General features: G+C 49.9%; 1 protein-coding gene across 1 annotated transcript; it reads left to right on the top strand.

Moving 5' to 3' along the window:
• Positions 1-4,113: 4,113 nt before the first annotated feature.
• LOC124649662 lies at positions 4,114-7,565 on the top strand. The gene is made up of 2 exons (XM_047189257.1): positions 4,114-4,381; positions 4,786-7,565. The coding sequence occupies exon 2, from the start codon at positions 4,844-4,846 to the stop codon at positions 7,466-7,468; it is 2,625 nt and encodes an 874-aa protein (XP_047045213.1). The 5' UTR covers positions 4,114-4,381; positions 4,786-4,843; the 3' UTR covers positions 7,469-7,565.
• Positions 7,566-12,477: the final 4,912 nt, after the last annotated feature.

The raw sequence follows: 12,477 nt of genomic DNA, 5'->3' as shown, positions 1-12,477 counted from the left end.
ATTTGCTTCCTACCCATCATTTTCTAATCAATCATAAGAGAATAATTAAAAATTACAAACACAAGAAAAAATAATCACAAAATAGTATGACTAACTATTTGTTACTTCTCAAAGGTTACTCTCTCACTAATACATACCCTCTTCTCCTATATTGGAGGCCGCTGATTTAGTAAAGCTTTTTTTTTGATAGCTTGATTTAGTAAAGCTTTGTATTAAATAAGTGATTGGATGCGATGAAATGACAAAGATAGTCCGAGTAGCGAGGCAGCCGTGTCTTGACGTGTCAAGTCGAGCAGGTCACCGTAGGTCGTTGGCCCGTGGCGGCAACGACATGATCAGGTCATCAAATTCGCGAAAAAAAATATCAGGTCGTCAAGCGTTGGCAGCTGGGTGCGATTTGATCAAGGGCTCGAGCCTCGAGGTGTCCATGATAACATGATCATGTAATCCATTTTTAGGAAAAAAAATGCACGCTCGCTAATTACGGCTGCATGCATGCGAGCAAACTAAACAAGCAAGCACTTGAGCTGTGTCTTTGGTGGCTTTGTCCATTACTAACAGGGTGTGGCTTGCCTACGCCCGACGGTAGGTCCTGCATTGAACCGTAGCTGCTTCGGATGCACCTTGCTCTTTTTACTCTACAAATTTTTCATCCAAATACCGATCATAATAATCACCCTCCCGTAATGAACGCACATCATGGAACTAAAAAGAATAATCTCCTTTCTTCGCCTCCTTCGGCCGGTGGCCGACCCCCTTTCCATCGGTTCATCCAGTCATCGATCTGCTTCGTGTTGGACACCATGGCCGGCGCTTACATTCGTGTTTCTTTGTACGTGCGCCTTCCATGTCCTCAACGCCAAAGCGCTACGTCTTCGAGCACGCTACCGACAGGTCGTGTTTGCGCTCATCTAATGCCACGTGTGTGGGGTTCTCCTACTGCAACATCAAGCTCAATAACGTCCGCCATGATCAATGACGGACCTAGACAAATTTCAGAGCATGGGCACACTGTCTCGGTTAGCAAGAAAAACGAATAGACCGACAGATCGAGCGAATCCATTTCACTTCCGTCGCTTCCTCAACGTGAGCAGTTGCCCAAGTATAGGCTATGAAACACAGTAGGCCAAGTGCTAGCTGCTGCTAGGGAACAGCCGAGCAGGTCCAAGTTCGCCAAGTTAAACTCACTGACCCTAATATTCAGCTGCTTCTTCTCTGAAACACAATTTTTTCAGCTGAAGCATGTTGTTCCAGCTATATACATCCTCCAGGGAGCTCGTCGGAGTCCATGAAAGCAACACCGCCGAGCCCGGGCACGTGCCCAGGGTGCTCGGACGGTAAAATCCGCCCCTGGCCATGATGCCAACGGCAACCTAATTAAGGTCTGGAAGTTCGGCATGGCCTTGCCGCACAAAGGACAACTAATCGCCTGCATGAGGCCCGACTTCCTCTGCCGCAAGGCATACAACGGTGTCTACGTCGATGTCGGGTCATGGCGGTCCTATTCAACCTCCTTGTTGGCTGCTTGCCGTTCGACAACATTGCCAAGAGGTGCAAGAAGGCTCACTACCGTGAGTATGTGCTTTCTGACATGGTTGTAATAGCCAGCGCGCCGCCTGCTCAACCCGAACCTACAGCTACCCGCTAGCTCTACCATTGCCAAGATCTCTAGCAACACGTGGTTCAAATGGTCGCTCAACCTCGGCTTGGAGCTCGGCAGCCTCCTTGGCGGTGGGAAATAGCGCGGCCTCGTATTCCAGGCCATGTCGCCGCTGACCACTTTCGACATCATATGCATGTCTCCGAGGCGACTTGGCGGGTGATTGGCTCTCCGACGAGAACCAGGGGAGCCAAGATAAGCAGTGTATGACCATGGCGTCACCGGAGCAGATGATGGTAGATGGTGGAGCTGCTCTTGGGAAATTGGGTGCAAACATCGTGGACCATGGCCGCTTCCAACGCCGAGTTTAGGCGGAGAGGGAGGGAGAGAGAGAGAGAGAGAGAGAGAGAGAGAGGGAGGGAGGGAGGGAGGGAGAGAGAGAGAGAGAGAGAGAGGGAGAGAGAGAGAGGATGTATTGGTATCGACAATTGAGGAAAGAGGCACGATGCATGCCACAAGTAATGTGACTAGGACAAAGCGGCTAGCTAGGAATCGTGAGAACATTTCAAGTGATACAGAGCTATAGGTAATACAATAGGAACCCGCAGCTACATTATTGGCGCCATATAATTTGATAGTAGTTAACTGTAAATAGCTATGGTACGACATCTAGACATCTCAAAGGGACTCATGGATTCAGGTTTAGAGTGGGTTGGGAAATTTGGCAGGAAATGAGCCTTGAAGGGGTGAAATGATGAAGTTCTAGGTGGGACCAATTCATTAAAACTGCTCATGTCCTGAAGGATCACAAGGACCACAAGTATTGTTTTCATTCTATTAGGTAATGGACCATATTCTCCCAACATGCATCTCGTCCACCATCCGGCCCAAGAGTGCAGCCGGCCTGGTTGTTACTATCTGGGAACTTGTGGCCCATTATATGTGTGGATGACTCAACACAAGTTGTGGCAAATGTTTAGTCCCACCTTGCTAGTCCAAGAAAGTTGAGAGCACCTTATAAGGAGAGCTTCTTGTTGTCTTCTAAAATAGCAGGACCACCCCATGAAGTATGCACACATAGCGCGTGCGCTCGCGTGAATATTCGCGACTTAAGACTTTGGACGCCCGGCGACGGCGCGGCCAGCAGCCTAACAAATATAATTTTATCTTTTTTTTGTTTGTATCTTCAGAATGTTTACTTGTTTATGACTGATTCTGTTGCGTTGCGAGCTGGTGATGCTGGGCTCTTTGCCTCTTTGGTTTTACCAGTATGGAGGCTAGAGCGTGGGCGTTGCATATGGGTGATTCGTTTGGAAGCGTCGCCTGACTATTAAATCACGACTTTGCAAATTTATGATCCAAAGATCTATGAAGTAGGCTTCTTACTGATTCATGTGCTCATGGTCTCACTGAACTTTTTACAACAAATGAATGAGTTGGTTGAGCAGCACGCCAAGGTTCATCCTATTTTGCATGTTGGGGTAGAGCGCGCTGCATATGACGCTCATCTCGGGGTTAGCCATGGCCCCGGTGTCTCCCTTCGCGAAGATGGAGTTCGCCAAGAAGGTGGTGAAGTAGCGAATGGTGGGGTTCTGGATGGTGGCGGAATTTTTCCGCATATATTTCAAGTTCCTGTGCACAAAAATATGTCGCCAGGGTTCTGCTGCCTCTAAGACGACCTCCTCAGTAAGCTCGAGCTTCCCAGTAGTGGAGAACCCGAAGCAATCACAAAACTCCTCAAAAGTAGGGCAATGCGGGGTACTGTTCAATGAAAAGCTCATAGTGGTGTCTCGACCTAGGGTGGTGAGATCGTCGTGGAAGGTCGCGAGAAAATCGAGTGTGGCACGCTTGTAAGTGTCACTGTTGAGTGACGAGAAGACCTCCATACCGGCGTTCATCACACGCGTGGCAAAATCGATGCTGAGGCCTTGGGCGGTGAGAAAATCCTCATCGACCCACTTCGTCAGGAGTACTTTGTTGAGGGTGTGTTGTTTGCCGCTTGACGTTGTATCGTGGTGTAGCGTTGTATCGTGGAGTGGAGTTGTAGCCTTCTTGGCTTTGTACCGGCCATCTTGGCCTTTCTTCTATGTGATTGATACACCTTCCAGAGTGTATTCTCGAAAAAAAGTAAGTTTCAAGGTAATATGTACATGCGTGAATCATTTCAAGTTTTTCTAAAACTTTAAAATGTCCTTTTTTCGATTTTTTTAAAATGGGTCTAGGTAGACACGTCTCCACCAAATTGAGTATTGTTCCTAATTAATGTAGAAATATCATTTTATTCTTTAAAAGAAATGGTTTTCTTTTGAAAGAGCAATTTGGAGTAGATACGGATTCTTCATAGTCTCATTCGCAAAAAAAAAAAGTCTCTTCTACTCCAAATTCGCCAATCTAGGGTTTAGCCTCGTCGTGGCAGATTAGGACTTCCGTCCAAATCCAAGGACATCTCTCCTTTTATTTTCTTATAATTAATAAATAAATCCCGCGAGAAAGAAAACAAAACAACTCTCCGCCCGCGCCTGCGAACCCGCCGCTCTTCCTCCCGCCGTAGAACTCGCCGGAAGGAGATCCATCCGCTGTCTTGGACGCCGATTCCCCCGGTCCGTTGGTATGGCACCGGTCCCTACTTGTTCGTTTTTCTTTCTTGATCTCCTTTTCCTTTTTTCTTGCTGTGTGTTACGGCTTCTCGTCGATAAAGATTGCCGCCGCCGTCCGCCGCCCTCGCCTGGACCTCGAGTGAAGATCGATTTCTTCCTGGACGCCGTAGATTTGTACTGAAAGGTGGTAAGGAGGCCCTCGCTTGCTTGGATTACTCTGCAGTTATTTTCTTTTTTTCCTGAACAGTAATCACATTGGGGGAACAAATCGTATCCTGCCACATTGGTCTTATACAAGACTGATCTATTCTAGGTTGGCCCAACCAACTGATAGTACTACTTAATCTGTATATATAATCACCGTGGGGAGGATCCCCACTTTAATTTCGTAATTGATAGTGAGTAGTACTATCCAAGTCCCTCCAGTGTTTTTTGCCTATCTATCAGTAGTGCAGAACAGCACCATGTTAGTAATAATTAGTGAAGAATTGAAAGTAAAAGTAAAAATATGTTTAAATACGCTCCTGCTGATCTCATGAATCGATCTTTGCTATACTGACATGGAACTATTCGTTAACTTCGTTGCAGACCTTGTCTCTCCAAGTTACCTGATCGGTTGGGAGCAGCAGACATTGGGGTGACAGGCATGATGTGTAGCAGTGAGAAGAAGGCTGCCATGCCAAGCAGCAAGCGTCTGAAGGCCGCCCTACCCGTACGCAGGGCGACAGTTGCAGAGGACATCATGACGGAGGTGCTGCTGAGGCTTCCCATCAAATCCATTGTCCGCTTCCGGGCCGTCTGCCGCTCCTGGGCCACGCTGCTCTCCTCCGAGGAGTTCTGCAGACTCCACCGGGCGATCACCAGGGCTGCGGGGGTGCCACTGAAGCTTCTGCACTTCTCCCCCACCGCAATGTTCCGCACCATGACGGCGTACTCATGCTCGCTGGCGCAAGGCCCCAGAGACGACGAGCTTCTGTTCACCCTTGACTATGCCCGTGGGAAGTGGGTAGAAGTGTTGACACCTGCATCGTGCCATGGCCTCACCCTCCTGTATGATGCTCTTGCCAAGGCTTACTACATCTGCAATGCGGCCACACGGGCAGTGACGCGTCTGCCACATTCTGCCACGGTGGCGCCACACAGGATTAGTACCGGACTGGGATTTGATGCACACACAAGGGAGCACAAGGTGGTGAGGTTGATCAATGGGGCACACCGGTCCCCTGAGCAGGATACGATCAGGTGTGAGGTGTACACGCCTGGAGGAAGCCATGGGGATTGCTGGAGGCCGGCTGCCGGAGGGGTACCCTTTGGGTTGCGAAGATTTACAGACTCTGCCGTGTGTAACGCTGTCGAACAGAGGTTAGCTCCTGTGTTTGCGAAAGGGTTCCTGCACTGGTTGATTCAGCCTTACCTTCTCTTCAAACGGCCAAGAGGGGCCATCGTATACTTTTCTGTCATGGAGGAGACATTCAGATGTGTCCAATCACCTCCCTTCCTGTCACCAGATTTTGGGCAAAATCCTCCATTCTCAGCACCGGGATTCGACCTGCCATTTGCTCACCAGGCACCACCAGCGGGGCACCTAGTGGAGATGGATAACCAGCTATGTCTGGTCCGAGACCGTCGCAGTAACCCTCATGGTAGCACTATGGAGATTTGGAGACTGCTGGAATATAGCTCTGGCAACTGGTCGCTAGATCACAGAATCGATTTATCAGGGCACGCCATGGGGAGGGAATTACGCGAGCCACAGACCGTGAGAGTTATTGGTTTTATTGACAGTGGCAGATCAGGGAAGAAGTTAATCATCACTACTTGCAAGCACAAGGTTCACGAGAAGTTTGAAAAAAAGGTTCACACTTACGACCTCAGTTCTCATGATCTGGAGACCATTCTTTCTGTCACTGAGACAAGCCCATTGGTGTATGAATTTATCTATGATAAACCACTTCCTTCAAGATTTGGTTTATTTGAAGACTGCCTTACTCCAATACATAAAACAGATGAAGAGATAGCCTTGTCGTCTACCCTGTCTAAGGCGGTAAAACAGATCCTACTCCGCCTCCCAGCTAAATCAGTAGAACAGTCCAAATTGATCTGCAAGCAGTGGCTCGGGTTGATCAAGAGTGAAAGCTTCATGCGGTCATACTTTGAGCATAAGAATACAGGCAGAAGGCCAAAGCTCATGCTTGTGGGTAAGGGCACTGGACAATCAGCCTTCTGTTTTGCTCCCTTGGATACATGGCTTAGTGATGCTTCTAATCATTGTGCGTTGCTTGATACAAAGGTGGTTTGCTCCAAGCCTTGCCATGGGATGAACCTAGTGAGCACCTCTACAAATGACTATCTCTACAACCCAGGCACAGGTTTCCACAGGGTCTATCGTAACCCAGGACCGCAGATGTACCTAGCATTGGGAAGCCAAAGAATTAATGCGGCAGAAAAACATGCATTTGCAGTCAGCGGCAAGAATGTTGGCCTGACTTTCGACCCTTTGTCTCGTGAGCATGTTATTGTTGAAATCGTCTATCACCAGAAGAACTTCCATTCTCGTGGATATAGGTCGGTTTGCGAGCTGCGGTGGTGTAACTCCGCGGAACTTGCCCATGAATACTTGGTGCCGCTGCCGCCTCTGCCCGTGAATGACATGCCACCCGCCTATGTCGGAGGTGTGCTGTACTGGATGAGTGACCCAAGGCTGGGTCGGAGCTACGAACGAGCCATCGTCTCTTTCGATATCTCTACGAGACTGTTCGATACCATCCATTGCCCTTCGTGCATCACGGTATGGAGTAAGAGGAGCCCATGCAGTGCATTTGTGGTAGAGCTTCAGGGAGCATTATGCGCTGTTCTTGCAGATCCAGTGACAAACAGCTTAGACGTATGGAGGCTAGAGCGTGGGCGTTGCATATGGGGCAGAGCATGGGTGATTCGTTTGGAAGCGTCGCCTGACTATTCTCTTGTGACAAATGTTGTGGTGCCATTGGCTGTTGATCCCAAAGACGGGGGAATCCTGCTGAATACTGGCAGAAACCTAGGTGTCTATGATCCGCTCAAGCAAACAATTCAGAGTCTGTATTCACAAGATCAGTTACCGCTTGCCACAAGTGCGCCATACCTAGGAGTCCCTCAACGATCCAAGTTTACTTCATCGGAGGATAATTCAGCATTGGACAGCGAGATTCTGCCGCTTGTTCCTATGGTGTATGAGGAGAGCTTGGCTTGTTATCCCCGTGTGGGCCTAGGAAGATGGTTGTCATTCTGCTGATTCATCGTCAAGTGGTAGCATTTCCATCATCATCTAGGCTGGTTATATTAAGTTCGAACCGCAACACCTCTTTTTGGTAATGTAATAGTGTGATCTTTTGGTGTAGAAGTGGTTACTGTTATCCCTTCTCGGAGTACAAATGTTATTGCTATTTTATTTTAAGATATAATAATGGTGTGTTACTAATTATTATGATTTACACTAGTTATTGCAATCTTTGCAGTCCAATGCCGCTGGCGGGAGAACTGAAATTTGTTAATTTGAGGGATTATATTGCTGCAGTATTAATATACATATATAAACATAGTATACATATATAAACATTGCAGTATATTTTCTTGTGATGTGTTGATTTTTGGTCAGGTTACTGATGCAGATGGTCTGAAGTAGAATTTGCAGTCAAAAGAGAACTCATATGGAGTCATAGACTCACAAATTGATTTGTGGAGCACTACTACTATTACCTGTCAGACATTGGTGGCTTCCTTCAGGATTATTTGTGTACATGAGTCAGATTCAGCTTCGCCGCCTCAAACTGATTGAGAGAGGCTAGCTGCTGCTCTTGATTTCCTATTGGTGGTCTTGACATTCGATTAGTCAGGTATATTCTGCAGCCTGAAACTATTTAATGGCCCAGTATGTGAATTTTCTTCATATGTGCGAAAAAATCCATTTATCGTGTGTTAGCATTTGTTTGTTCAGCTCATGTAGCTGTACTGCTGGCTGATCTTGTGATATTTGTGATACAGACTGCTGCTGTTCTATGGAAGAAACTGAAATGATGAACGTTAAGCAGGATCACAGCATTAGACGGTGATACGTTTGGACAGTTTATTTGCCATCCAATCCTGTTAGTATCTTTTTAGATATTGCGGCTGCTATCTGCCTGAGCTCAGTCATCATGGATTCCTGGCTCCTCTACCATTACTGATGATTTTCTAGGAACTCTAGTACTCCAGTGATTTTATAGGATCTCTAGTACTCCAGTACTTCCATGCTACCGGTGATATGAACCGTCACCACCTTTGGAACCGGGGTCCGCCACCATGGCGCTATCCAGCAGCAGCGGTGGATGAAGCAGGACTTGCTAGCCGCGCGAGGGTTTTCACCCCTCGCTCCTAGCACGATGCCAGGGGCAACATCGTCTTCTTGGTAATGTGATAGTGTAGAAGTGGTGACTGCCTAATATTCATTCTCCGAGTATAGTGTGATAGCTATTTGTTATGGCAAATTCTGCAGTGCAAATGCCACTGGCAGAACAACTGAATTCATAAAGTTGAGGGGATTATTTCTACGGTATTTATATTTAAACATGGCAGCATCTTTCTTGTTGTTTTGTGGTTTTGTTTTCAGTGGTCTGAAGTAGAATTTGTAGTCGAAAGATACTTATCTGACAGAACATTGTGCTGAACCAGATGTACTCATAAGGAGTAATGGAAACAGTCTGTTTTGTGAAGCACTGGCCTACTATCTGCCAGACACCAGTGACTTCATTCCAGATTATGCTTGTGCTTGTGCCAAGATCGAGCACGCACCGTGTCAAACTGAGCGAGCGAGGCAAGATACTCTTGATCTCTAATGGTTCGACCGGTATCTCCCGCAGGCCCCAGCCTAATTATTCATGTGCATCCCTACGTTGAGCCTGTAGACAGACCGAGCAATTCAACATGTATCCTTTACTAGATTGATGAGACAAAATAGGCCAAGCAACTGTGAGTTGCATCTTACAGGCACCAACATTAAGCGCACCATCGCTCCTGACCGCATACTTTGGCTTGGAAGTTGAAAGCTACACCATCTCTTCTAGTAACTTGTCTGCCCTCTTGGCATCATTCAATGAAAGTTCTTCAGAGAATTCAACAGATCGAGAAGAAATTTATCTTCTCAAAAAGCAAGAAATATAACGCCCACATCATCTTTTTTTTTTTGCAACACTCACCTCGCACACCTTACCTCTATGAGCACCTCCGAGAGATTGCGTTAAAAAAATTGATTCGACGGGTCTTGGATTGAGAAGTCACCACATACATCTCGCTATCGACGAAAACGTCACCTCCCACTAAACGCCATCTTGTCTAAGGTTCCAGCTAGCTTCGGCAGTTAAGAACCATCCTACGGTTGGATGTTTAGGAGAGTAGTGACACCCTATCCCACCAGAGTTTAAACCTCGGGTTTAAAAGGAGAAATATGCTTAAGTGAGAGGTGAGATATTTTTGTCGGTAGCAAGGCACCTATTTTTTTCGATCAAGGAGCATAGCCCCTGCCTCTGCATCCAAAGGATGCACACAACTTTTTTCTTTATTAAATTATTCGCAGTGCCTTACAAGGAAAATACAAAGATCAATTTGAAGCCTCCTTCCTAGCGACAACTCGCTATACCTACGATGAAGTGGGTGACCATGAACAAGGCCATACTCCTTGACGATACACCAACGCACACGCACATCATCCAAAAAGCAAAACCCTGAGGGTGTGCCATTGCACACATCGCAGAGTTCGCAACCGCCATCTATCTCGAACCCATCTCCAAGTGAGATCAACGCATTGACCGTGTCAGGCCTGCCGTCGATGTCACCATAACACCAGGTAGCTCCACCATCATGCACGCGTCCAGCAGTCCTCGCCCGTCTTCGATACCCCGCAGCTCCACGCCACTGAGAATCATCAACAACAACGTGGTAGATGAACACCACTCCACCAAAAACCACCTCCATCCAGCCGCTGCTCCAAAAACGATGCCCCAAGAGGTAGCACGACGCAGGGAGCGCCGTCATCGTCGATCCTGGCTGGATCTATGGTTTCCCCCGGAGCAGCACGAGTGAGTACCCGCGGACTGCGACGACGATGCCTTCAAGAAGGAAGCGACGCTTAACGCCGCTATCGCCCGTCAATCGTGACACGGTTTTCATCGACAGTCGCGAATCCCCAACTGGGCAAGAGCAAACGGAGAGGCCAGCAAAGATGATGCCTTCGCAGGGGAACGACGCCAATAGCCGCCGCCATCATCCGCCAAGAACGAAGTCAAGGCGCGGTGTTCACCTGTGGCCCCTTCACCGCTAGCTCGTCATCGACTAGATCTTCATCGCCGAGTAGCGAGGCACCTATGACCTATGGTAACTTATTCATTCTTAAGACCCACTAAATTAGGGGTAAGGTATGCACGCGTTCCTGGAGATAAATGTAGGTTGTTATTTGCGAATGCCTATGTCTATAATGTGTTTCGTAAACAGGAAACTAGCTTTGGCCGTTTGGGTGGTCGATTCGTCTGAGGAAAAGGAAAGGATATAAGGGCATCTCCAACAGGGCGACCCATCCCGCGCCCGCGCGTCCGGATGGGTCGAGCCGGACAAAAAAGCGGTCCAACGCAGGGACGCACTGCAAAAGCGGACGGCCGCGGCGTCCGGAACGACACAAACCCGGCCCAAATGTGGGCTAGGTTTGCGTGGCCGCGGATGGCACGCGGCGTCCGCTCGTGTCCGGGCGCTTGTCGCCTCGTCTCCCTTGGGCCCACCTGTCGGTGGCCGGGGAGGCTATTAAATGGGGACTGGAGGGGATCTGTCCCTCCACTCCAGTCCCCACTCCACTCCCCGAGCGAAACCGCCGCCATGGCCCCGAAGCGACGGTTCGCTCCCGGAGCCAACGACGACGAGGCGAGCAGCAGCCGCCGTCGTCCGCCGGCGCTGCGGTCATCCGGAGGCAACCGAGGCGGCCTCCACATCGGAGAGGCCGCCCGCGGCGGCGCGGCATTGCCCCAACCGCCGCCGCTGCTCGAGCCGAAGCCCGAGTCCTCGGAGGAGGACCCTGACCTCCGCGCCGCGCTGCTCATCTCGGCGGCGGAGGAGGACGCGAAATGGCCGCACCTCCATGTGGCCATTCGCACCTCCGAGATGGAGGAAGCGGCCCGGCGGGAGGTCGAGGAAGCCGAGGGCTGGGAGCTGTACACCCAGGCCCGCCAGGCGCGACGGGAGGAGGAGGAAGCGGCGCGGCGGGAGGAGGCCAGGCGCCGCGCCGACGAGGAGCGGCGCGAGGAGCAGCGGCGGCAGGAGGCCGGGCGCTGCGCCGAGGAGGAGCGGCGCCAGAAGGCCAGGCGCCGCGCCTGGCAGGAGAGGGAGGAGACGCTGCTCCGTGCGCCGCCGCTTCCTCGGGCGGCTCCGGACCCCCACTCGGCCTGGGAGGAGGCCATGTGGTCTCCGTGGCCGGAGTCCCCGGCGCGGTCGAGCCACAACAGTGCCTCGCCGCCCGGGGACCTCGTCGACGCCGACGACGCTCACAGGGGCTAGGCGGCGCACCGGTGGCCACCGCGCCGTCGACCAAACCCTAATAGAGGGTTTTTAGTTTAAATTTTAAAGCCCATATAGAGGCTTTCTTTTGTTAGTTATTTGCCCAAAATAGGGCTATGTACAAATTTGCCCAAAATAGGGCATATGTTTAATCAAATTTCGTTCAAATTCGCATTTTTACTTTACTTTTTCTATTTCCTCGATTATGCGCTGCGTTCGCGCGTTGGGCGCACCGCGCGACCCAAACGGACGCGCGGACGCGGGGCTCCGTCCGTGCGTCCGCTCGGCCACGCAAACGGCCTAAAACGGACAGCCCAGCGCGTTCGATTTGGGTCGCGCGGTTGGAGATGCCCTAAAGAAAGCTATACAACACCGAGTAATCTAAAATCTGCCCGAACTGTCGTGTCGTAGCCTCGTAGGCAAGGCAAACTCTAGCTAGCTACGCATTCATACGCCATGGGCCCGGCCGTGTGCTATTCCTACTCTTACAGTCCTACCTAGTTACGTATTCGATCGTATATACTTATATATTCCTTAGTTCATAGAAGGGCAACAAAGCTACTAGCAAGATCGATCTACCGATCGAGATGGGAGACTCGACGACGACGACGACGACTCCATCGGACGATGTCGTCGGCGAGGTCCTCCTTCGTCTCGACGACGTAGCTGTTGGTGCAGCACCTCGGCTGCACCCTCTCTCTCTCGCTTCAACCTATGCTCTCGCACGAA

This window comes from Lolium rigidum, chromosome 4, assembly GCF_022539505.1.
Source record: "Lolium rigidum isolate FL_2022 chromosome 4, APGP_CSIRO_Lrig_0.1, whole genome shotgun sequence".
NCBI lineage: Eukaryota > Viridiplantae > Streptophyta > Magnoliopsida > Poales > Poaceae > Lolium > Lolium rigidum.
The sequence above is the reverse complement of the archived record's forward strand: the minus strand, read 5'-3'. Positions and strand labels throughout refer to the sequence as shown.

Excerpts from the sequence above, each read along its gene's own strand:
- LOC124649662 (XM_047189257.1), top strand. The coding sequence starts at position 4,844 with ATGATGTGTAGCAGTGAGAAGAAGGCTGCCATGCCAAGCAGCAAGCGT.